At 39.9% G+C, this 27,744-nt stretch overlaps 1 protein-coding gene across 2 annotated transcripts in view; it reads right to left on the reverse strand.

Moving 5' to 3' along the window:
- CREB5 (cAMP responsive element binding protein 5) overlaps nucleotides 1–27,744 on the reverse strand; it is a gene marked incomplete at both ends in the record, with an annotated part of 200,946 nt that overhangs the window by 43,035 nt on the left and 130,167 nt on the right. For both annotated transcript variants that reach the window (XM_079538541.1, XM_079538540.1), the window contains 2 exons: nucleotides 18,432–18,542; nucleotides 20,501–20,627. In XM_079538541.1, coding sequence (XP_079394667.1) covers nucleotides 18,432–18,542; nucleotides 20,501–20,627 — 238 coding nt within the window. The remainder of the gene's footprint in view (nucleotides 1–18,431; nucleotides 18,543–20,500; nucleotides 20,628–27,744) is intronic.

A 27,744-nucleotide genomic window follows, 5' to 3' on the forward strand; every position in this document is an offset into this window, starting at 1 on the left:
CATGGTGTGCATTGCAAACGAGCTCCCCTCCTTCCCTGGCTGGTGGGGAACATTCACTCGGTCCCTACACACATTTTGGCATCTGGTAAAGGTTTAAGAATTCTTCATCTTCCATGCAGAGAATCATCTTTCAAATCAAGAGGAACTCTCAAAAGATGACAACTCTGACCCAAAAAGCATTTCAAATGCTGCAGTTGCAGAAAACTGATTGTTGCAAGATTCCACTGTGATGATTAAGCAAATGTTTGGGACGACCCTGCAAACTTCAGAGAAGAAAAATTTGGAGTTGTTATTCCAAGCAAATTCGTCCCTGACAGATTAGATTTTACCCAGTGGCGCTTTCAATTACACGCCTCAAATAAAGATTTAATTCAGATTTAATAAGACAGTTACTGCATGCTAATTAAATACTAATGGATTATTAAAAACATATTTTCTGCAGGTTTAACAACCCCGTAGCAAGCACATCTATTTAAACCTGAATACACATGGTTTTAATCAGCCATTGGAATTAAGTTAAAATGTAATTGCTGAAAGTCAAAGTATGTCACTGGACTCAAGAAGAGAATTACAGTATGTCTATTATACAGACATGGATTTGATGGAAGAATTAATGAGCAATAATTATATTTATCTACTAACGATGGTATTGATTTAAAAGTATCAGTACATCACATGTATTGAATGCATTTAGATAAAAAACAGAAAAGAACAAATGCATAGAATTAAGCAGGCTCACACAAGGCTGGTCAGTAAATTGCACTTCTTTTAAAAACTATTCTCAATTAAAAAGCATTTCATTATTCTTAGACAGATTTTTCGCTTAGAGGTAGTATAGTGCACTTTTTATATAGTGTCTGTTAGCATAAATATATCTTTATCGGTTGCCAAGAATGATGTCACGTTTTCAGACTGTGGCCAATTCCTTAGCCAATTGGATTCTACATCTGAAGCATTAAAACTATTTATCTTTCAAAAAATCTGGCAATCTCATTGAACACTTCTACACGTATTGATGCATTATGTACCCCTAGCAACCCAATAAAAGGAAAATAACCTTGCGGATTATCTTAACTAATGAGATAATTTAGTAACTCCAGGTATTTTAATTAGTGTTGGTAAATAAACCCTTTAAAAATGGGTTGTTTAATGAGCAGCCAGCCCCTGTTGCCCAAGTCACAAAAGTCACACCACCAGCTGCCCTGCAGAAATCCCACACAACGCCTGACTCTGTGCCTACAAGGATACGGGCACCCGGTGAAGCCCTTATCACAACACCTTTAGTTAATACTCTGACCTATAGGTAAATGTCAGTGAAGCACTAAAACCGTTACCAGCTTTCTAGGATATTCTTACATTCCTCTGCACTATTGAAACAAGCGTCTAAATATAAAGAACCAAGCCATTCTTTCTGCAAAGCAAGGATTACCAGTGTTTGTTAATCTATTCATACTTTCTGCTCTTGGCAGTCTTCTCTTAAAATCTTTCCCAGAATGATCAGCTTGGGAAGGGAATAATATCCCTCCCATTGCACTAATGCAGAAGTGGAATCGGGGACTTTCACAGCAGGAAACCCCTGCTCAATGGCTTGGCAGCAGACATGTCAACACAGCAGTCAAAACTTAATAGCATCAAAAAGGCAGATTAATTTGGTGGTCTTGCCACATATGCCAGGTTTGAGTGCCTTAAAGCTGCTCTCTAGTTCTGTGCTGCAGCGGCAGGACAAGTGTAGGGAAAAATAGAAGTTGCAGTCAAACGAGAGGCACCTTGGCAGGCTGTGTGAGTGAGTTTGTATCCCTCCCGCCAGCACTACAGTTATTAGATGCTATCATCCCCTTGCATTCATGAGTACATGCAAACTTTTAAAACAAACAAGCAAACCAACCACACAATGAAGTAATGGGCTGTTTTGCATCTATCCTGGCAAGGATACAACCTCATTCATCTGATAGCCATGCTACTGAAACAAAAGCACAGAAAACTCAAAGTAAAACAAATGAAAACGCAGAGACTTATTATTTTACTCACTCTCCCGGACAGCGCAGGAAAGGAGAAACAGTACAGAACATTTGCAGCGGTATCTATGGGATGACAAGCACTTAAAACAAGTCTACAGCACAAGCTCAGAGCCAGCACTTGTGCCAAATTTCAATGACATGCTTCAGTAACACGAATTGCTTACTGTTGGGCTTCATTTAACCATGCTGTTTCTAGCAGCTCTCTGAACTACGGATTCTTCTCCCCAAGAATACAAAAGCACAAGGTATGAGTTCATTGCTAAAGAACGAAAGCGTCTCAGCAGCTGAGGCTGCCTGGTGATTTGCTGAGTTCCTCTGCGCCAGTTGTGAGTCTTCCTCTCATTTAACTGTTAAGGTTTAAGCTAAAATAGAATCCACTTGTTTAAGTGCAAGCATGATCCAAGCCAGGAACATCTCTTCGCTGAGATCTCTCTTGTTGCTTGATTAAGGAAAAATGGTATTCCTGAAGCACTACAGTACTTGCACTAAAGACTAAGCTTATTTGGGTTTTGTAGTAATGCTGTGTTTTGGTCTCATCTTTAGAAGTCATGCTACTAAAGCATCTTTTTTGCTTTTTCTTAATTAGTAGACAGGCAACAGGCTTTTTCCCACAGAACGCCACATTTGCCTCAATGCTCCCTAGCAATCTGTAAAACTTCCCTCGATAGCCGACTAATTATTGCTGTTCAGCAAATGTTTTTCTAATGCTTACATCTAAAGCCATCAGACAAACTGTAATTTGTGACCAGCCTTTGTATTTTGTAGCAGCCTAACACGGTGGAGTCAGAATCCACTCATTAGCTCTGGCAGGCAGCTCCAGCAGGCTGTATAAGGAGCAAAGATTAATGTGAACATTGTGCTCGGGGTGGCCCTCACACTGCGAAACCAGTGGTTTCAGCTCCATTTACAAATCCAGAAATCTTTTTCTTTGCTTGGGAGTAAAACGGTTAGCAAATTAAGGCAGTGATATTTGTAATGAAACGTAATGTGTAAGACGTTTCTGATTTTTATATCATTTACACATCAGTTAGCATATTCGCCTAATTTAAATTATATGCCACAAGCTATTCCTCACGCCCGAAAATTCACTGGGACAAGCACTTGACTTCAACATTTCTGATAAGGTTAAGATAGGATACATTCCAGTTTAGTAATAAGGATAATGCCCAAATGCAAAACAGCAACGTATTTCCATAAAACAATTCAGCACTGATGATGAAATTCATGCATACTCTTTGCTCTATCTTCTCTGAAATAGTGGTAAGATATATAGCCATTTTCTGAATTTTCAGCTTGGTAACAATTTATTCCTGACTTTTTTTTTAAGGTAGTTTAATTTATGTCATATTTTTCATCCCAAATATTTGCTCCTTGCTATAAATTCACATTTTGGCACTGAAACTCATGCTGATATGGCACAGTAATTTAACATACTAATTTAAAACTTGGGTCCCCAAACTACTTTAGCATCTGCTTAATTAGATGCTGAAATCACACTATAAAGAAGTACAAAGACTTATAGTCTGACTGTGAATTGGGATGTTTATTGTCTGGGTTCCCTGTGTTTTAATTTCAGTCTGTCATCTATTAGCCAAGCATAATAGGTAAATATAACTAAATGTTATCTAGTCTGAACTATAAACACAGCACACAATTATTCTGAGTTAAAGCTTAGTGGCATGCTCGAAAATAAGATACACTGAGAAGACACTGCTTAAACTATCCATGCATTTTAAATGCATTCATTTAGCTTAAAAGCAAAAAAGAGATAGCATATCTCCTGCACACCTCTTCCAGGACACCAGACAGACTATCTAGCATGTTTTCAATAGCATCTTCTTTTACTAAAACAAAAGGACTGAAGAAAAAGAAGGCATTCAGCCCCACTCCCCCTTCAAGAAATAGAAAATAGAAAAACATATTCTTAAAATGCACATCATTTGGAAAGAAATTATGCTTTTGTCCACCATTTATTCTGCTTCTTCTTTCTTTATGTGTGGAACTGATGGGAGCTACACTGGTAGTGTAATAAATTTACTTTTTCTCTTCTTTCTTCAAAGCAAAAGAAGTTAAATCCCAGTCACAGTTATGGCTTCAGGGAATCTAGGATTTCACTAACACAATAGCAGTGAGTTTATACAGCCCAAGACACCCCGGGAAAGCCATGAATAAATGTCAAAATATCGTATTTCTCTGCTGTGCAAATTTATCCATCTCATAGTAATTTAATTTCAAGTAAAGTTACAGTTTTCCATTTCTTTGAACTCAGTTTGCATCACAAGAAATGCATCAGCAAAGTCTGGAGTCTTTCTGGTGGTACTGCTGCATTTAAACCCTCAACAGGAAACAAAGACTCCCCCAGTTCTAAAGAGCCTCCCTCAAGGAAAGGGGAATCTTTCCATTGCTCAGAGCAGAATTAATCTTTCAAATATGCCTAGGAGGACAAAAAATATCCCCACACACCTTAATACTATCCAAGAATAAAGCCTAAAAAAGCAATAGCTGTGTTCCCCCTGGCCACACAAAATGACATCACGGGTCCTTCCAGACCTGAGCTGCAGGTTCCCCTGGGTCCAGCCAATTCAGAGGTCTTCCTGAATTGGACATAGACTTGATTCCTGCCCTCTGAACATCACAGAAACCATTAATCATGACCTCATGGCACACACAAAGAGAAGGAAATAGAAAGTGCCAAACTTTCTTTTCTCTTAGCACCTTTTGCTCTTTCACGTATTCCTCATAGAAGCAAGACATTTCTTCAGTGTGTACTTCTCCCTCCCCTATTCTTATGGCAATCACTGAAGAGATTATATATATATTTATACATACTACATATTATTATGTACCTTAATGAAAGGTAAAAAGATGAATCTAAATGTATCTGAAGTAGTGTGCTGAGCTTTTATGCCAATAAAGTGCCTAGGCTTGGTGCTTCCACACTCTCAGAACAGAGATGGATGCAGACCTGCTCAGGAGCAGATATGGGGAAAAAATGAAGCTGGAAGGATCATAAGGTCAGTGCAATTGACACAAAAGCTTTGTGCATTCCATGGTGCATCACTAGTATATCTTTTCCTACATGCAGTAAAGTCTTGGCAAAGACAGGTGATGACTCAGAAAGGACCAAACAAAAGCACAGTCTCTGAAAAAGCAAGCAGAACAATTCCAGCCTACTTCGATTTTTAAAAAGTATTAACAAAATCAAAAGCAAGATCTGACAATTGGTTTACACCTCCCCCAGTTTAACCCTGACCGTGCTCCATTAATGCTTGAAGATGGCTTTAGCAGAGTTCAAAGGCCATCAGAGGAAAACAGCTCACAGCTCTTATGCTCAGACAACTTACAGGTCATTTTTCTCCTAAGGAAGCTTCTGAATACAGAGCAGAAACACCCTCTATGAAGTTTCCAGAATGGAAACCAAAATATTTCTCTGCGGATACATTTCTTCTGCTCATGGGCTGGTAACCTGATGTGCACTTTCTCCCTCAAACTTCCTTCTCTTGGTGCTGTAGGGACCCGGACCTTGATCAGCTGACCCTGCCAAGGGTCGCAGAGCAGCAGGGGTGGCTGGCTGACCCCTGAGGGCAATGCAGTCAAAACTGATCTATTTTGTATATTCAGTGGATGTAACAGGCAACCACATCTCAGCAGAAGAAGAGGTGAGGCTGCTTAGCTTCCATCCCAAGAGCACATCTGACTGTGCACGAGCAAGAGGGGTCCTCCATGTCATATGGGTGAGCACCATGCACTGCGGCTGCTGCCTTGGGCTAACAGAGGAGTTCCGGACCTCTCCTGAGCTGTCAGGCCCTCCAGGCTCATGTTGCAAAAGGGTGTGGAGATGGCAAGAGATGTGGAAAGCAGTGATCAGCCTTGGGCGTTCTTCATTTCCTAAGTGTTGCTAATTCTTCATGGTATTAAAAGATCAAATATATGTAGTCAAATGACAGCACTTCTATATGTTGGAGAAGGTGGGGCTCTTACAGCTACCCTAACTGAAAGTCGGGCAGTATGTATTCATTTGACAAAACAATATGCATACTACTACTAAGTCAGAGTCATCAAAAAGTACAAGGAGTTAATATATCACAGTGAACGGCTCAGTAAAGCTTTGGAGAAATACCAGTGGAAGACAGTAAGGTTTTATAGTGTTGATGTCCCCTGGCCAAATCCATCTCTTGCAAAGCTGTGCTGACACCATTAAAGATACCCAAAGGGTGAATTAGGCCCATTACATCTTGCATTATATAATAAGATCCATACAAGCAAATTTCTTAGAGCTTTACTGCTACAGTTCCTAGAGTTAAATAGGATTTGTACATCTGTACCTCCAAATTAATTTTCCAAAGTATTTTAAGGCGTATACCATTTAAACTAAGTAAAACTAATTTGAATTTGTGAAACAGGTTTCCAAAATATACATGCTTCATCCTTTGGCCTAGGCTGTTTCACAGCATTGCTATTAAATTCTGCAACAGCCCCACTCAGGACAAGACTGCACTTCCCACATGGATGAAGTAAGCCCTAATACATGAGAACATGAAAAGCTGTTGATGCCTCGTGATCTCCAGAAAGTAAAAATTAAGTCTCCAGGACCAACTACAAAATAAGCCACACTACAACTACAACTACAAAATAATTCATGCACTAAAAAACTCTTCACAGCTCTTCCTGTTATTTCAAATACCAGAGAAAGAAAATGCAATGCAAAGCACTTGTCCTCCAAACTGTGAGTAAAGTCCATCCAATGAACCTGAAGAAGGAGGTCAAGTAAGATTGCCTGTAGGACTGCAAGCTCAGTGCTGCTTTCCAGGCTCAACTTGACATTGAAAATCTTTGTAGAGGTTGGTCATTCTCTCAAACTTGACACAGTCATAAATCCTAGGCGCTGCGCAGCCAGGCACAGAGTTGTTTGTTTTTCCAGGATGAGAACACATCTGAAACAACATACTCAGACAGTATGGTATTATTTACTTACAGCTGAGCGGAGGAGATCGGGTAGCAGCCCGAGAAATTATCCCAATTATTTGAAATTGCAGTATATTGTAAGAATTCTGTCAGGATGGAGGAGTGCAAAAGACAGAGCAGCAGGAAAAATTAAGATGGCTTTTTTTTTTTAATAAAGCAAAATGAACCAAGGCATGCATTCAAAAATAAGTTACTGAAAAACATTTTATAAACTAGCTTTGAAATCTCTTAATACCATTAGCTTACCTTCTGTTGTGTCTGAAGAAATATATATGAACTGATAATGTTCTCATGAGATTTCATTACTGAAAAGGCTCATTAGAAAAGGCATTAAAATACTAATTACCTCATAAACTATTCAGTTGTGTACCCACTGGGATGGTACTTACGAGTGCTCAAGCTCTTCATAGATCCAGCTAATCAATTAATGCTCATTACAACCAGAAAAAGCATGCAGACTGCAGCATGCAGGAGAAATAAATAAGTCAGAGGTTAGCAAAGAAAGTGAGTTGGCTGTAATAGAGCTTTCCTTTGTAACACAACTGCTGTCTGCTACAATTTAATTTTAATCAGCCTTTTTGGTACTTCTGGTAATGTGATTCTCCTCGTTGCAAGAATCTCAGCTATTGTTATTGCTCCTTTAAGTGCATAATTTATTAGAGGAGATCACATGGCACGTGAGATTGAGTGGGCAGGTACAGCATTCACTGATACCATGCTGACAGTATCTGCTGGGTGTGTAAATGAAGAGCAAAGAGTCTCAAGGATGCTCTCTCCCCACTCTGGACCACAGCTGCTCAGCACTGGCTTTGGGTTTACTGAGCCTGGATGCAACACTGTTGGTATCAGTTCACCACATCTGATGAAAATATTCCACCAAGAAACAAAGAACAGAGATAGTATCAGTCAGGCAAATGCCACTTCTCAGCTGTGTGAGCATCATGATTTCTCCCCTACTGTTACGGCTGGCACAGTGTGTTTCTGAAAGCAAGACATCTCAGGTCAGCACAACCTACACCACTCATGGTTAAAGATATCCAGGATGCCATTCTGGCTGCTTACTGTTACACATCAAGCTCAAGAGAGTTTCACTTCTGCTTGAGACCATAAAAATCTCACTCACACCAGTGAAATATGTATTTCTGGTGTCTGTTGTTTTCTTTGCAGAAGGGACAATCCAAAAAGTGGACTACTAAAGTAAGGAGCAGTGAATTCATCCAGTGGTTATTGCCCAGTTTGGGGTGGTCAGAAGCCCTGGGGTTGGTCTGAGAGAGGAGTACATGCAAGGCGAGTACTGCAAGTCAAAGCAGCTTTACTGGGATTTCTGTGGGCAGTACTGAGCTACCTCATATTTACTAGTTTCATGATGTCTAGCATAACATCTTGAATTTTAAGTGTAGTAGAAATTGAAGTATTTACTTTCTAAATCCTTTAAAATTGGATCAAGCTACCTTGTTTTCTGAAACGAACGATTTGGATTTCCTGGGACAATCCCAGTAACCACAAATTCACCTAGAGAAATTCATTCCTATTTCAATTCTCAGACAGCAATGTAGCTATATACAAATTCTAGCATAAACCCTAGATTACCTCTGGGATTTCTTCATTCGGCTAATTCAAACATCGCTTGATCAAGTTTCTGATCAAGTTTCCAATCAAACTAATCCACCACTAACATCGTTTAGGAGACTGACAACTCTCTGCAAACTGATGTGGCAGAACACATTTCCCATTGCTTGTGGAAATGGTAGTCATCCCCAGTAAGTGTTTTTAAATGATTTCTGGGTAATATATGTGAATTTTCAGTTCTTTATTGTTCTTCAACATTCTAAAGTATTTCAGGAGAAATTTTTTTTAATGACAGATAAGGACGTGCACAAAGAAGGAGATAAGCAAAGTTAGTCACATAGGCGTAGATAAAATTTTACCTGTCCAGTAGACGTGCATGGAATAAAGAAGGAAAAAAACACAGAGAAAAGAATAAAGTTACATACATGCATGTAAGCACAAACAGGCACACCTGCTGACATTTGACAGCTCCTCAGATTGTTAGCACTAATGCTCCTGCTCCTCCTCCTACTGCTTCTTGTTTAAATTGAGTTCCCAGGCAGACCAGATTTCATACACATCCCGATATGAATGCTTTGGTGGGATTTATTTCATTTAAGAGGGATCCCAAAAGAATATTCACTTTAGCAAAGAAGTTAGAGCAGTATCTGCCACACAAAAAAAATCCCCACACAGATAAATGGCTTTCTCCAACAAAGACACACAGCCTGAACACCAGCACCAGCCTTAGAGCAGCTGTACATGTCCATCAGATCAAAAACAGATCAAGATTTCACCCCCCTCACCTTATCTTGGGTGTCTTCTGGCTGCGGTGTTGGCAGCCAAACTAAAGTTCATGCTTAAGCTTATCCTAAAAAGCCTCTGTTAACAGTCATGGAACACAGTCCATTCACTTAGCATATATTTCTCCTGAACTACCAGCAGCACATAAAGCAGACTCTAGTCAAACCCAGTAATGATGCTAGATATTTTGGGAAGAAGAAAAAAAAGTGAAAGTTGGCACAGTAAGGCAAATGTCATACTTTGGTGCATAGTAGTGTTCTGTCAGAAGCCAGACATATTAAAAATATTTACATAATTTAAAATAATTTGTACAGGTCTAGTAAAGTCTGTTTTGGGCTTTGGGCTTTAATAAAAGTTTAAACATTTGCAAGATCCCATTGGACTTCATGTGTAACCTTGGCATTTGAGGGCAGCGTTGAGGATATGCCATTACTAAACTTTTCATATTAGCATGAGTGTGAACTGAAATATCATAATAAAAATATAACAATATTTCTTGCGACTTGAAAATAGCGCTGGACTTCACAGGTATTTCCAGATGGGAAAATAAAAATGTAGTCTATGTTTGCACATGTACACTCAGAGGTGGCTTTTAGCCTAATTTAAGCATTCCAAAATAATGTGGCCTAAATATAATATCATGAATCATCCATCAGCTTCAAAGAAATATCTGGCAATCTTTCATTATGAGTCACTGGGGACAGGTATCAATACTTGTCACTGACTGACAGAGGACAGTCAAGCCACCCAGAGACTGCTTGGTATGATGAATCAATTATAAAATAATCTGATATTGTTTGGGGGACTAAAGCAATTTATCTTTAAACATTATGTAATAAATGCTTGTAGGAAGCAAAGCTGGAAGATTATGGAAGTTCCCATAAGAAGCTGGAAGCATGCAAATACAAGTGTGCTAAAAACAAGAGTCAAATATATACTGTATCCAAAACAAAAGAATTACCTTAAAACCAAAAGAAACACTTATCTGGCAGTATCAAACTCTGGAAGGTCCAGAGCCCACCTAAAGAAAGATTCTAAAATTGATAAATGTAAACTGGATCTCCAGGTGATGGAAAAATGAGTTTCTTTGAAGTCATTGAATTTACACAGGTTTACAACCATTGAGAATCAGGACCAAATTTTAGAAGCATTTTTCAACTATCCCAAAATCATTGCCTCTGACTTTTAAAACTAGAAGAATGTGAAATTCTATTTTAAACTGCTTATGGAGCTTGTTTCATTTCTGAACACTTCTTCTGGAATATTAAACTGCAGAGGAGAAGAGAGTAGAGAGGAAGTTGAGCTGTAGGGTAAGGGTGATTATTTTGTTTTTAATGATTTCTGCTACACTGAGAAATGGTGGCTAGTAGAGGTGACTTTTTTTTTTTTTTTTTTTTTTTTTTTTTTTTTGATAAGAACATTATTTAAAGCCAAGATTTCATAAATGAAAATGCACGCTAATGGAAATAACTACCCTGAATCAAAGTTCTTCTGTAGTAATATTGCTACTAAATGAATAATTTGATACCATATCAAAATAAGATTTTGGGTATGTTTTTCAATACAGTAATTAGTAGGTATCAATGTGTCCTCAGTGTGTTAAATAGGAGAAAAAATAGCACACCCATGACTAAGGGACGGAGGTTTTGCATAAACTGAGGTCTATTTCTGAAAGACTGATAGCCGTTTAATCAAATCTTTGAAGTTCACCTTTAGCTGGTCAAAGTCCATGTTCCCATGCCTCTGCAATATTCATCAGAAATTATTTCAGTTACATCAAGTACTTCGCTTTCTGTCTTTTTTGTCATGTAAGTCACATAAATGCAGTAAATTATCTGAAGCAGAGTAATGTCGAGGTAGCCACACTGCCAGAGAGACTGCAAAGAGTTCTCAGCACATGAGCAAAATATCTGGAGTAAAGATAATCTGGCCCCATAGGTAAGCTATGCAGGACTTGTAGTATAAGCAGAATACAAACCTCAGAGAGAACATGACCAGCCACACTACACTCCCATACGGTACAGAGCACATTTGGGAAGATTATTCATGGCTTTTCATGCTCTAAAATCTCAGATAAATGTTACTGGCCAGAAATTTGCTAGCAAAAACCACAAGCAGAGCAAAGTTTGCAGCCTAAGTGATTCCAGTGTGGGAGACCCAGTCTGCCCCACTTTTTAAATTACCTCCTTGATAACTCTCCAGACGTAAATCAGAAAAGTTGTACTAATGAACATCTGGAAGACAGTATATAACCCTCCCGCCGCTGAAAAGTGTCACTGGCCACATTTGACAGAAGAAACAACAAATGCTGCGAGCATTTCCTCAGGCTGAACACAGCTTGTAGCAGCATTTCAAATATGCCTGTGATCTTCGAACGAGCTCTACAGGGGTATCCGCCAGTCTTGGTTTGGATATGGTTGACATTATGCGAAAGTAAATGCTCTCCTGAGACTTCAGTGAAAGCCACAGTGCCAGGGAAGCTGATCTCACAAGGCTTCCATCATCTCGGATGACAGAAGTCTCGGAAGATCAGTTAATTTTTTGTCATTCTGAGCCAGAATCTCATCAGCAAAGTTCAGGAAATTTCAGAGGCATAAGATTCAAACATAAACCATCGTAGCTATATGGATTTTAGTCTTAAATATGAGTGTGCACCTCCTCTAAGTCCTCTGCATTTCAATAACCACATTAATACAGAAGGATTAATAATGAATATCAGCTTACACTAATTTTATGTACATAAATTCAGACAGAGGCTGCATTTTCTGGAAGCAGCAGACAGAAATTCTTCTATATTTGTTTCCATTCTTCCACTGACAGATTGCATAGCCTCAAGCAAGTCAATTCACTTTTCTCTTTCAGTTCTTCAACAGACTACAATTATTTATCTCTCAGGAATGCTATCATAATTAACAAACTCCTTCATTAGCTACTGCACAGTTTTTTGAAAATGCCTTTTAAACCTGTCCATGAAGAAGAGATTTACTGCCATGAGATTTTGCTTCTAGCTCTTGTGTCCCTCTTGGTAAAGGCTCTAACACCAGCCCCTCACCCTCCAGCCCATTTGCCTGTAATGAGGTGCACATGCACATCCCAAGCAGACACGAGACTGAAGGCATGGCAGCTCAAAGTGTAAAACAACTTCCATTATTTGTGGCTCTTGAATAAAGCTTGGAGAGTGAAAGCTGTACAAATTCCAAGCAAAAGGCTGAAATCTATCTTTGTGAAGCAGAACTTCCCTGTAACACAATCCGGTTTTTATTTTTATAATTTCCTTTTTCTCTGGTCTCAGTATCATAATGATTTGCTTTTAATTTGTACCAGCTCCCACTTACATTCAAGTTTACGCAAACAAAATCTTTTCTGGAAGGGAGCTCAGCACCAAACAAGTCACCCTCACTTATACAGATGCATCAGACTTAAGTTTCAAAACCTTACAACAAACACACAAGAACCAGACCCAGCAGTTCATGTGTGGGGTAGCCGATAGCTACGGCAAGCAAACATTAGGATTGTATTTCGTTTATTGCTATGGTTACAAAATCAGGGTGGACACCGGAGGGAAAGGGAGAAAAGAGAAACAAATGTACGAAGATGGTAAATCCTAGGAGGAAAGAGAGGGTGGTGGAGGAACGGGACGAAGGAGAAAGGGTGGACAGTTGGTGAGGGCGTCTGGGTGGGGGAGAGAGATCATTCAAACACCCAGCTGAATAAAGGCAAACAAAATAACAAAAATCTAAGTTCTTCTAGGGAAATAGCACCGATAAGATCACTGCAGGATACAGTGACACAAAGAAAGAAAAATGCAAGGAATTGTTACAACTTGCGCGATTCATTTGCACTCAGTGGAAGCGAGATCAAATATTCAACACGTATCCACAGCAGCTATGAGCAACTGAATCAGCTCTCTTCTCTATTTCACTTACTGAGCCACTGACAGCTTAAGAAGAATTAGTTTCTACTGAGTCTAGTTCATAATCCTGCATTTAGGCATGACGGCTACGAGGTCCTGTTTCAGTAAACAAAACAAAATATGAATAGCTTCACCCATAACGTTAATACCTTAATCCACAGCAAGGCATACTGTCTGCAGGCAAAGCTACTGCCCAGGGAGGATTTGAAGTGTAGATCAGGAGCATGCTGAAAGCTTGGCTTTGGCGACTTACAAACATAAGTGCCAATGTAATAGGAGATACAGTTTCAGAACAGTGAGTTTTGTCAACAGTTTAACTATCTTTTCTTTCATGAAAACATTTCTCAGTTACTGGCAGAGGAAATTCTGACAACTTTTTTTTCTTTTTATTTATTTATTTATTTTTAATTGGAAGACTTTCTTTTGCATTTCTTCCCTCATACAGTTTTTGTTGCTCTGTTGAGAACAACATGAGAAATTGCTGCTGAGAGCTCTATGGAGAAAGGACATTTTTCTTTCTGCTTAGTGATTCAGAACCCATGCTAGGAAAACTAGCCCAAAAGCAGTGTGTTTTGCTCAGTTTCAGCAATTCCTTTCCCACTCAGCTTGATATGAAAACACAGACTTCAAGCCATTTATTAGAGATAACTAAATGCTTCCAGCCAGTACTTCCTGTTGAAATATCAACAGCTGAACCTCAGTGGCCCTCGATCTCTGCACCAGCCTCCAGCCTGAAATCAGCATCAAAACCTCATAGACCTGGCCCCACTGTTTGAAACCAGCCAAAATTTCCTTCCCAAATAGTCTCATGAGCTGTCCCAAGATGTCACTGGAACTGAAACAGAATTTTTATTTCCCTGTACGCCAGCAGAAATGGCTCAGCTGAGCATCATCAGGGGCAGGGATAAGAGCATACCCTGATGTTCTCCCTTTGGACCACCACAGCTCACAGGCATAGAAACAGAAGTTATTTCTAAAATATCAAAGGCACCTGAGCCAGGTCTGCCTTTCCAAGGGATGAACTGGGATTTTCACAGCCACCACCTGGGACCTGGACCCTTAACTCACCTTAAATTGAATAAATTGTAGCTCTGATGACAAATGGCTAACTGTTGTTTCTTCTACCTTTTGCCTCCTTCTCTTCCCTCAGAGTTTCTCAACATTCTTAGGCAAATTAGAAGGTTCAATTAATATGAACATGTTACCAGTCTAATTATGAGCATGCTCATTACTGGTTCATTATTTTTCTTTTATGTTTTTCCTCTTACAACTGATAGACACTTTCAAGTTAATTTCCTTATCATTAATGCTCAAACTAGAAATGTGTACAAGGTAAAAACGCCAGTCTATGCAACTTCTGATATGAAAAGAACTTTTCTTCACAAGAACTGCATGGATTCTGTTAGGAAGGCAGGCACAGCCAAAGTACACATATTACATTTTATTCAAATTTTATAAAACTATGTATCTGGCCAGGGGCATAGGGAGGGGGAAAATGAAAAAGTGAACAGGTCAAACCAAAAACTGTATTATAAAGTCAGATTATTTTCATTGCCAGCCCGCCTCTTATGTTTCCTTTCAGAGTTCATAAATCTCTTTAGCTAAAGACCCATGCCTTACAGTGTTCAGATGGAGAGGTATCGGCTCTACTGAAAAGAACTGTGGTCACATTGCTTTCCAGTGGTCTCGTGTACGCTGTTTATCTTTCACTCAGGTAACCCACGTGGTATTGCACTTCCCAGTTATAAAACCTTGGATACGCTGAAACTGCAAACCAAACTGTAAGCAATATATTAAAGGAAAGGCACAGCCAACAACTCTGAGTTCCTAAAATCCTCAGCCTACCGAACCACATGTTAATATGCTACATGTACTATTCTGCATATTTTTACCATGTACACTTATAGCTATATGTTTCCTCTCCTTTCCAATGCAATATATCTTAACACAAAATCAATGGTTGTCCTTGGTGGGCAGCATAAAGGTCTTATCCTCTCCACTGTCAATCTAAGTGGTACTGACTTAAATGTTCACTCACTCATTTATCAGGACAGTTTTAAAGCATTAGGTGATAACTTAATTGAGAGGCACACTGTGAGAGAAACTGAGATTGTTATGATAAATTAAATCAGTTCTGGAATGTCATCTACAATATTTTAATACCTAAAGTAACATTCTCCAGATTAAACATGAGAACAGTAAATGAGCTGCTTTGGTGGCAGCCCTATGACTTTCTATATGCCAGGTAACACAAATTAATAAACAAATTGCTTATTATAGAAACATAAAACGAATGCAACACATGTATGTGTATATCTGTCCATATATGTATGTCTCTAACAGGCTTACTTCCACTTCTTTCTACAAACTGATTATAGACCAATCAAGGGAGTAAAGACTTTGCTATCTATCTGCTGCTTCTGGAAAGCCTGGCATCATATGGTATCCATAATTACATTATTTGTTCATATTTATTTTAAAGAAGCAAATTAAATTACACAAGTCACCAAGTAGCATTACTTCTTCATACTAAAAAGAGCTTGCATGACTCAGGTACACATGTCCACATGCATGAGGACAGAAGGATTTGGTATCACATCTGGGTCTCCCATCCAGAGGAGCCCGTCCTGCATTCCTTCATGTAAGCACAAAGAAAATGCTGATCCCTCTGCCACAGATTTGGATGACTGATAAATCAGGCTCACACTCCCCCAGAGTTCTCCAGTTACTACAGGCACTAGCTGTGAGCAGCATAGATGGCTTCTTTCAGTGCTCAGCACATACATACTGTGATCCGTGTGTGGCCAGCCAAATAGAACATATGCAGCACTGGATTCACCATCAGTAATGGCACTAGCAGAGCCTAATGAAATTTAAAATTCCTTCCTAATGCACAATGCAATCCGGTAAGGCACTAAGAACTCTCACTTTCCACTTTAATAAAATAAAATAAAATAAAATAAAATAAAATAAAATAAAATAAAATAAAATAAAATAAAAAAACAGAATGTGCAAGCTCTTATTCTTTGAGTGAAAGTGAAATAGTTAGTAATAAGAGCAAAGATGCCTCTAATACTGATGATTCAAATTTGTAATTCATGAGTACACATATAAGAAATAATTTCATTTTAAATTTTTTATATTTTTTCACCTTCAGGTCATATATTGCTGATAGATTCATATTGTTCAAAGCACTGGATAAAGGAAGCTTTACACATTGTAGGTGTGCTCACATAAAAACAAAGTGTAAAAATAAAATATAGACTACTAAAAAAATCAACCAATCAGAAAAAAAAAAAAACAACAACCAACAACAAAACCACTCTAGAGAAGAAGAATGATCCTGGAGCTCTGAATTATGCCTCTTACTTTAAAGAGTTAATGTGTGTGGATTTTTTCCATCTCTGGAATAGTGGTAGAAAACCCACTGGAAGTGAATGTGCTCTGTGCTCACTACACAGTATTTTGGAACTGATGGCAATTTCTATCTGAAAGAGCCGTACGATTATATGTTAGGTTTAGGGACAAAACCTATTTATTCAGATTAAAAAGATAATTTGCATTAATATACAGTTTCAAATATTAAAGTGCAGAATTTTCACCATACGCACCACTAATTTAATCTTGTTCTTAAGTAGCCGCACATTTCCAGTAAAGAAAAGGCAGGGGGTGTGAGATGGGGGGAGTAAACTACAGAAACTTTAGTCCCAAAACAGATGCCAGTTTGGGATTTATTCAGCTAAGGAGTATTTAGCTTGGCTCAGCTTTGCTTGAGTTGAAAAAACACTTGCCTATTCCAAAAAGTTTTTAACAAGCTCTGCTGCAGATGCTGTTGCCATTTGGCATGTCACCGTCACTGTGTGGTACAGCGCAGAGAGAACTCTTGACCACAGGTTTTCCTTGGCTGGGACAGCCAGAGTTTTTGGCCATTGCTACTCTGCTGGCCAACTGGCTGCATGTTTATGGAGTGCGGTTTTAGACGGGGTGTTAACAGAGGTTGGGTTAACAGCCTAACCCAGACCAACAGCGAGGTGAAGGCGTGACCTATCTGATCTAAGAAAACAGAGATTGTATATTTTGCTGCTTTTAACCAAGAGTCTCATGCATGCACCATGCCTAGAGACAAGAAGATATTTTTCTTTGCCTCAGGATAGATGACAACATTAAAAGCTGTACCAAACATTCAAAGTAGAAATATATAAAAACATGTGGTTGCTTAATCTTTGTCAGCTTGATTTCATTCTCTCACTTATGACAATTTTACCTTGGCATAACGCCACTGAAAAAAGTTCAGTGAAATCACTCTTATTTTCCACTACAATGAGATATCTTGAGAGGATAAAAACTCTACAGAGTTAAACTGCAAACCTCTGTCCTCGTGTTTCTACTAGCCAGTAAATTGCAGCTCCGAAACTAGAAAAGCCTATGCGTTTCAACACTAAGTCCCAGGTTATCAGTGCCAAATTCCTCAATGAAAGTGCATATAAAACTAAAGAACACTTGCCACTTGTAGCTTAGTTTACCTACATTAATTCTATATCTCTGCATACATCTGAGAAGCCTTGACCTCAATATATGCATTCTGAAAAACACTGTGACATTTAGATCCCATCAGTAAGTTACTTTAGTCTGAATTCTGGTCATTCTTTCTGATGGGAACACCTTTGTTGCAATTAAGCAAAAGAGAATACTGTGTTTTTACATATGTCATTTGGTGTGTTCTTCTAACTCTAGTATTACATTGACACACTATGTGCTAATCTGGAAAAAAACAAGGACTACATACGTTCTACTCTCCACATCAGACACCTTTTACATCACCGCTGACTGGGTATTTTCTTCAAGCTAAATCTTGGAGTACAGACACCACCAGAGAACCAGCCAGATCACTTGCTTAAATTCCACTAATCTGCACCAAAAATCCCATTTAGCACGGTTCAGATCAGAGAGCCCACTCTTTAATTCAGTTGTCTCACTGAGAGTTCAGCTAGGACTGGTAACATCTTGAAAGTTCATATACTAAACTGACACAAAGGCAATTTACTGCAGCGTATTAAAAAGAGTGTAACGTATGACTAAGAATGAAGTAAGCAGTGTCTGGCTACATCCCCCACTGTCTGGGTAGCCAGTGTGCAGGAGGAGTATAAGAAAACAAAATAATTTCAAAAAATTTTCCATTTTACCATTTTGGCTTCTGAATGCATTGGGGGGACTTGAGGTGAAGCACAAGGGTTGTTGAGGTTTGGCCCCTGCATTCCCATGATGTTGGAGTTCATTGACATTTGTCGCTCCATCTTTTAAAAGAAACAGAAAAAAAGAAAGGTTTCAAAGTGTCTACAGACATTTGCAAGAATTTATGCCCGGTTTCTACTTAAATGGACTCAGCTTTATTTCTTCAAGTCAAGACTGGAAAAATAACAATCTGTGTCGTGAATTGCATGTGTGTATGCACTCAGGCGTGTGTTTCATCAGAGTCGGCCCTGACAACTCATAGCCAATTATAAGGAAAAGGATTCTTTACTAAACAAATGTAGCAGACACCCCGGGTTTGTGCTTTTTTGTAATGATTTTCTTCCTTTCAGTATAACAACACTTGGAGTTAAGTGGTTTTAAAAGCATCACTGTATAAAGCTGTGGCTTCTCCTGTCAATGCAGTGCAACTTAGCCTGTTAAAAACATAAATAAAAATCTACAATCTTGAGTATATGGAAAATGAATTGGCTCATTTTCCTCCACTCAGATTGACCAGCTGAGAGGACTTTTCCATATGTCTTGTACAGGAAGCTTTCATGTACTGCTGACGCAGCAAAAAAACAAAGCAGGACTCCTTCTGGCTATGCAGAGCACTTTCTGCAAGTTAAATTCACCATTTGAGTGAGGGACACAGTTTTCAATTGAAACCTAATGTCAGTAAGGTCTGGATAAAATAATTTCCTATAGTGCTATCCCTCAAAATACTGCTGTTACACAACTGGTCTTCACCCAGAAGGGTCAAGGTGACAAGTAGGGTTACGGTGCTGCTTTCAAGCAGGTGCTGCATCATCCTGCCTCAACTCGGCCCAATCTTTGAATCGTCAGCTCATGGAAGAAAGCAGTTCGTGGAGCTTCCTGAGCTATTCCAGATAGGGGAGCTACTTTTTGTGCACCATGATCAGGTAGTGACTCCCATTGTCCATGACCTCAGCACAAATGGGTGCTGGTCACCTGCAGGATAAACCCCAGTACCCAATTCCCACTGGCTCTACAGTAGGTCATAACACTGTCTGCAAGACAGAAGCAGTCCCCACAGTGACCTTGTCCAAATTCCCTTTGGAAGGCTGTGGACAGGAGGAATCATGTCTGAGAGGTTCTCATCTGTTTCTGTGCAAGCACAGCAGCTCAAAGAGCTCCCCAGCAGTAACCCAATGTCCTGAGCTTACCCTAAATCGGGATTTTTGCTCCATTTCAGGTTCATCAGCAGTTATGCCCAAAAAAACCCTAAAAATCTGAACTGTCTACAGTGGCATTTCTTACACTTTTGGGCTGAACTTCCTGGTCGATGCTCCAGAAGAATGTTATTGGTAAGTTAATAATTTACAGCTTATTAACTACTGCTCACATAGCAGCCAACCTGAATCTTCTTACCCTCAGAATGTCCCCCTTGCCTCAGAAGTGCCAGAACAAGCAGCACTTGCCTCTCACTCATATCTGCTTACTTTCAGGTTGCCCTCTAAACTGAACATTGTGTGATGAAGCAGAAACTTCTCACACACTCCTCTCTTCCCCAGGCCTCTTTACTCATTTTCATCCCTTATCTACCCAAATGTCTTATACTGAAAGGGCTGTTAAAATTGAGGGTAGGTTACCGCTCCTGAAAAGGATTACTTCTGAGTTTGTTAGCATAACCCATGCACACAACTTTTCCAGTTTTGTCTGACTTTAGCAAAATCTTTTTGTTCCCGCACAGACATACTGATCTCACAAACATGACCAAGTGTGAGAACCAGAAACTGTAGTATCATGTAAACTGTTTCTAATCGCTCTCACACTAATTAACATTCCATTAACTGCATAAGAAATGCTCTTGTGCAAGACAAAGCACAGAAAATGGTCCAGCTTCTGCAGCTTATTTAGCTCATTACACTCTGATTTTTTATTTATTTATTTATTCATTGACAATTCGACACTTTCACCTCTTCATAGGCTGAAACAAAATGAAAACAAACACTGCCATAACCACTAATAGTAATAATAAAAAACCAACAAAACTTACAGGCATGAGTACAGCAGAAGATCCGGGCATAGTAGGGTTGGGCAGGGTGCCAGGCATAGAGGCTGGCATAGGCTGTCTTTGTCGGTTGTGTAGATGCAATAGTGAAGACAGAGAACCTGGAACAGGCCTAGGAGAAAAGGAAAGAAAACTGTCATGGGCTACAGAGACTACTTACACTGTCAGCCACTGATGGGAAAAGACAATTCTAGACAAGCAGGCACAGATAAGCCAGTCCAGCATTTTCCTCTCCTGCACAAATCAGTAGGACAGAAAGATTTCAAGAAACAGATGATTCACACTCCCCTTACTATATATTGGTTAAAGAACTGGTACAGTTCATCTGAGAGAGCATGAATATAATCCTAACAGCAGGCCTGAGCCTTTGCACCTCTGCATCTCACAATGGTCAGTACAAGATTTTTACTGATAAAACACGATAATTTCCTTGTGAGCTACATTAGTATGTTCCTGCAAATTCTACCCCCAGTAATGAAAATATTTGGATGATCACCTTGCAGACCATGACAGAAAATTTAGCACACATATTAATTTTGAAGCTTTATCACTTGTAAATAAAATATTCCAAAACGAGTATGTCATTTCATCTCTTGACATTCTCTCTTGTAAAATTCTACCAAGCATTCGCTCCAAAGCAAGGTCCAGTTAGAATGCCACCAGAACACAGAAATGGGTGCTGAGAGAGTAGGGAAGAAAGAAAATTAGTAAAATTAATCAGTAAAATTTCATTCAGATTAACTACATTTAAAGGTAAAAAGGAAAGAACATAAAAAGTCAAAGTGAGATATTTTGGCAGAAGGAGTTTAACAGATTTAGAAATATATTTTTTAAGTACAGCAGAGGGAAAAAGTACATGTAGGCCTATTAACATAGAAGAACCATAAAATTAATGGATTAAAGAAAGCTGGGACTGCTATTTAAACATGTTAAAGTTGCACAGAGTAGAACACTCTGCACTGTCATACACTGCTTACACTGTTCATTAGACAAGAGATAATCCTAAAGGTACAGGAAGGAACAGGGAGAAGAGGACAAAACTGGGCAGTTCGAAGAGCCTCTACAGGGGGGAGCAAGGGAAGAGTCTGAAGATGTTTGGAATCTCTGAATATCAGGGATTTTTCACCCTTGGCAAAAGCATCTTTTGCCTCAGAGACAAAACTACATCTAGACAGAAAAGCCTCAGACTCAGGCTGGGCTGGTCAGGAAAGCGGAGTCAACCTCAGAGCTGCAAAGGGAAGCCCACTTATCCCACTTAACTGAACGACACCACACCCAACCATGGGGCTTCTTGCACTTTCAATTGTAAGCAACACTGGAAACCATGAATGGATACACCTCTCTTCTGACATTAGCTGTCCTGCCATTTATCTAGTAACAGGCAAAGAGGCCAAAGCTGTAAGCAATGGCATTCAGACATCCCAAACGGAAGAAACCATAGCCAGCCTCCCAAAACTGGTGCCTGTCTCATGGAAATATCAGCTTCCTCTGCAGGCCTCATCCTCTCCTGCCAGGAGTTCAAACTTCCCAACCTCACTTGCCCAAAGCTCCCCGCTATTTCCCATCCCTGGATTTTCAGTTCTTCAACCCTCCTCTCTTAAAGCTCGCTCTCTCCCAGAAGCATTTCAACCCTAACAATGCCACCTCCGAGTCCTTGTCCTGCCCATTCCCTTGCACCAGACACCCTTGTGTCCCACCCCTCTGTCCTCAGATGCCCTCTCCTTGGCAGCTGCAAATCATGAACCCATCCTTTTGTCTTGTTTCTCCATGAAGAGAAGAAGCCTGTGTTTTCAAGGATGTTTAAAAAATCCTTCCAGACACATACAGTACTTATTCAGAAGAAAAAAAAAAAAACAAAAAAAACACACAATAGTAACAAAAGTAGCTCACATACAGACAAAAAGCTCTCCCTGGTTATCTACTGGAGGAACATGATGTGCATTACATCTTCATACACCCGAAGAAACTCAAGACAGTGTCTCCCAAATATGTGATATAAACCCATGAGGGGTGTGTGTGCAAGAAGTGCTGTCATCAAACGCAGATCACCTAATGGGTGAAGGAACACTATGGCCTGTCATCGCATCACTGAGCCGGGGGTGTTGTGTAGGTAGTGTAGGTGGAATGGGTGCTGTGCAGGAAAAAGAGCTCGAAGATAAAGAACACAGTCCCCAACCTATCCTACTCTCCAACTAAAATGCTGCTGCTCCCTGCACCAGCACTCATTTGAGTAAAGGGGGCAACAAATAATTAGGACAGGGTCAGAAAAGTAGATTCAGTGACAGGCTAGGGAAAGAGGGAAAGGAGGAAAACTCCAGTCTGAATGTAAGAAAGATATCAGATTTGCTACAATCCCTGCTGGGAACGAGCCTTGGGCTTCCTCCCAAAGATGGCAAACAAGGAGAAGGGATAGTACTGTTGTACTGCCACACGGGTCCACTAGCTGAGACACAGCCTACAGGGAACTGCGCTGGGTAACAGGAGGAAAACATCATTAAAATATCACTTGAGTTTTCGTGTGACCAAAGTAAAACAAATGCCATGACAACAGCCCCCTCCTCACTTAATCATTCAGAGACTGTTCCACATACGGATCTTTTGTACAATTCACTGGTTTCGTAATAACCTTAGGTGTTAGGCTGTTTGACAGAAACTTAGCTTTGCCTGACCTACGTAATTTGCGCACATGATTCTCAAGGGACTGCACAGTTTGAGTCTTGCTTAAATACGCTACAGAGCCAAAAACATTTCCAAAATTGCTTTAATGAGTTTGGGAATATGGGACTTGGGCAAAAGGGAATTATTAGTATTTATTAAAATGGCAAGGAAGGTTCTTCTCTGTCCCCAGTTTCACCTTCAGAGCTGCCTTGCTTTGGGGGTCTGCATATGCTTTACACTCAGCTAGAGAAAAAAAAAAAAATCCTGTACTTCAGGTATTTCTTCTTGCTAAACTACAGATTTGCTCCCAAGTGTGATTTTGCAAAGAGCTGCAGAGCAGTCAGAGAAACCCCGTGCTTCAAAGTTGACTTCCTTGTCGAAAAGTCTGCACCACTCCTGCCATCAGTAAAAGCGCTACATAATGCACACCAGGCTCAGATCTCCATTGGGGCAGCCTGACATTGGCACTGCTCACAGATACTTCTGTTGCTTCCACACTGAGCACAGGTCATTGATTAATATGCACTCCTATTGCACTGTGAGCTCAGGGAACATTTGTGGCAGAGAACCTATATATACACAGGCTGAGAAACTCAATTTGTCTATTTCTAAGATATTTCTTCATCTTCTAAGGACAACACAATCGCTTTTGTTGTTGCTCTCTAACCTGCAGCAAAGAGTGTCAGTCAGAGCTTGTAACTGTTACTTAATGTTGGATACATTGACTGCTTCTCTCTTCACAAATGCTGAGAAGATGCATCATGCAGCCTGCAGCCTGTCCATCAATACTGCTGACTGAAGGGTTTTAACTCCTTGGCACCTATGCAGCCAAATAAATAGGGTCGCTGGGCAAACAGCCTACAGATAAAGGATGGATAAAATAGAGAACTGGCAAGCACTCAACCTCACTGAAAAACTGGCCATCTGTGGGGTTTTTCCCAACTTTTAAGAATTTTCATCTTGTTCCCACAGGATCCTGCTGTTGGACACAATGGGATCTCAGTCAGGACTTGTATGCCATCTCTTTGGGCCTGGATGGATATCTGTACGGTGGCTTAGTAGAATACCACATGTTGCTGCTCTAACTGACCGTGTTGGCTCTCCTCCCTCTGCACAGTTGTGCTAATACTGTGACTCATCTCTGCTAACATTTAAGCAGATGGGCGGTACCCTGCTAAGCTATGGTGACTCGATCGTGTTCTATCATATGACTCTATCCAACAATTAAAGATAAATCCACTAATGTAACCAAATATTCTTGTTATATGCTTTGCTATGGGCCTTCTTGATTAATACCAAATATTCTGTCTGCTATGACGCAACTCCTCTCTGACCCAGTATTCTAGATCGTCAGATGACTTACCACCACATTTGTCTATTAAAAGACCAGGCTTCCTTTAACTTGTATTCATCAAGGATAATTTCTGCAGATGACAATTTGGTGCTGAGCTCTCATGAGATTAGGTCAGTACTGACACAGATCATTCAGGCCAATGTGCAGAGGGCGAATGCTATTTAAAGCATCACTGCCATATGTTTTCTATTAAGACAGAGCACTCACGGTCAGTGGGTCTTACCACGCCCCCTCTCCCACTCCTTACTCTCCTGCATGTAGCATTTATGCAAGGTCAGCAAGAATAGCTACACCACCACCCAGCTTGTTCCAGCATACCTAGCTCTTCATTGGAAAAAAAAGAGCCATACGTATCTGGAGGTGCATTTGAGCAAATGAACTCCTCTCCTGATTTTCAATGGCCTCCAGACCCAGCCAGCTCATACAGAAGAGCCCATAAGTGGCTGGCTGTGCTGTGGCAATTTGCCACATTGGGACAGCACTGGCTCAGGGATTTCTGCACCACACTCGTTACACAACACAGACTTGCCCAGACTTCGATTTTTTTCATATATACATATGTATATATATACATAATTATTACAACAGTGCCTGGAAGTCTTGATGTAGAAGCCAAAGTGAGGTTCTGCCCCAAGATACTTAAAGATAAAGGATAAAATGGGGGATAAAAAATGGAAGCAACAGAGAAACATGGGACATTAAGGCAGCAATGGCTTACTATGATCAATACAATTATGAACAATCACTGTACATCAGCATTCTAGGTCCATTCAAGGTATGTCACTATGTGCATGTGGTTTGGGCTGCCTTTGGGAAGAAGCACCCAAGCTGAGAATGAGCGCTGTTGGCAATGGTCAAGACTCTGAAAGTCTCATGGACCACTGGCTACCATTACCATAACATTTTTCACTGGTAAACAGTAAATTCACTGAAGCACGTGGTTCTACAGACCAGCTTCAGACCACTTCCACAGCAGCTATTGAGGGCAGAGTAGCTAACCTGAACATGGTCTCCTATATTTGAAAAATTAGCCAGAGGGCAAAGAGGTGGAGGGGATGTTTTAACTCGAGGGAAGTGTACTGAGTAGCGGAATTGACTCACCTACAGGTTCTGCTGCTATGTGATTCACTGCCATTACTTTAGTTTATCAATCCAGCTATGGCTTTCCTCATATGTGGTCCATTATTTGAGATGTATTCTCCCCCAGAAAATACCATGGCTCTAATTTCAGTGTATTCATTTGTCATTCAGAGTAGGAAAGCAAAAACAAAAGCAAAGGAAAGCAAGAACAAAGCTTTAGACAAGTACTTGGAATATCTTGCATAGTTCCAGGGACCTCACCTGACCTGCCATATCCCAAGTTTAACAACTATTTAATCACAGAATCATCAGAGAGCCAAGCTTTCCAAGAAATAGGAGCCTTATGTCACCAGTTGTTTTTTTGTGTTTTTTTTTTTTTTTTTTTTCCAGAGAGCCAAATCATGCTCAAGAGAAAAGAAAACTGGCACCTAAAATTAATGGATCATTGCCAACCTAGTAAAGATCCTTGTTTGTATTTCTCAGACAATTCAGACATCTACATGATGTGGGCAGATTATTATTATCAGGAGCAGACATTTATACTGTGGTGGTGCCCAAAGGTCCCAGCTGGGACCAGGACCCCATTGAGCCTGGCACTGTGCAAACAGAGATAAGCGACAATTCTTACACAGCATGTTTACAATCTAGAGACACAAAACAGATGAAAAGTTGAAGACAGAGACAGAACATGGAAGAGAATAAATATGCTAGAGAGTTGGAGACAGTTTAGTGGCACTCCTCTGGTTGTTTTATTGTTTCTTTGTCTGTTTTTTTATTTAACTCGTATAAGCTCAGATATGTTAGGGCTGAGGAAGTTTGTAAGAGGAAGGGAGTAACTAAGATTGAGACACGGGAAGGGCAATACTCCAGAGAGGGAAAACTGTGGCTTATAACTTCAATGACTTTGCAATGCTTCTGTAGAGATTTTTAAACAGTGTATATATGTTTCTACATAGGTGTTACCTTAAGGATTTTCCCAAGGTTGGAGAAGAAGAGATGGCAGTCTGAGAAACTAGCTGATGTTAAATACACTGGCAAAGGGAAAGTGATGCCTGACGCTGTAATGAGAAGCTGGAGGAGTGAGATAAGATAAGGCTAAGCTGTGAAAATGCTTAAAGACAAGAAGCTTCATTCAGAAGTAAAGAGAAAGTCAACTTAAGCGTTTGAGGAGAGCTGGCACAAGTAAGGTAACAAGCCGTACTTTGTCACAGAGGTAGAAGGAATGCAGTAATGGGCAGCCATATGAAATGATATGTACATAGTCAAAAGCCAGAAAAGAGATGTTTCTTCTCAGTTCATGTATTCTTTGATGTCATGTGAGTAGGTGTTCAATGGGAACAAAGTAACTCCATCAGAAATGCATTCTTGCTCAATAGTTCTAATCCAAAGGGACAGAACATCTAACTGATGGGAAAGAGGAAAGCAGTAAAAATAAATAAATAAAGAATGGATGTATGTACAGGAAGATACAAGAAATCTGTGCAAAAATGCCTCCAAAATATGCTAAGAATGCTGTACTTTTCACCTGAGCCTGCAGGAGAGAAGCCCCCCAAATCAGTAGCCCCACTGCTGTAATGTGGCCCAAACTCTGTTTAAGGATTTAGTCAATGATGAAACTTGCCTTTAGAAACTCCAATTGCATTAACACCACCTACATTTCCTGAACACATGCTCAAGGAACCTCTGCAAATTAAGCGTAAGTAGAAGGACCAGCAGGTCCTTGGAAGCCTCAGAGAACCCATTAACATTTGCCTTTTGGCTCTCACAGGTCTTAGAAACTGCTGGTTTCAATCTTCCTTTCCCTCTAAATATTTCACTGGGTCTTATTGCCTGACCCATTACAAGAAAAATAAGAAAAGCTAGAATGGTTTCTTAGACTACAGCCTCCTGTAGTCTATAAGAAGTTTATGTTCCACACAATGTTATGCGCACAGCTGGAACTCACAAATGATACGTGGAGGATAATGACACGGTTAAAGCAAAACAAGGAAAGACAGTGAAAGGCAGGTTTGAGGGATTATAAAGAGCTACCTCATATAAAAACATATTCTTGTAATAAAAAAAAAAACAAACACGGGATAAAAACAAAAAACCTGCAGCACAAACATGGCAGAACACTTAATCATGAAGGCAAGCC

Source organism: Tetrao urogallus (assembly GCF_951394365.1).
Source record: "Tetrao urogallus genome assembly, chromosome: 7".
Classification (NCBI taxonomy): Eukaryota; Metazoa; Chordata; class Aves; order Galliformes; family Phasianidae; genus Tetrao; species Tetrao urogallus.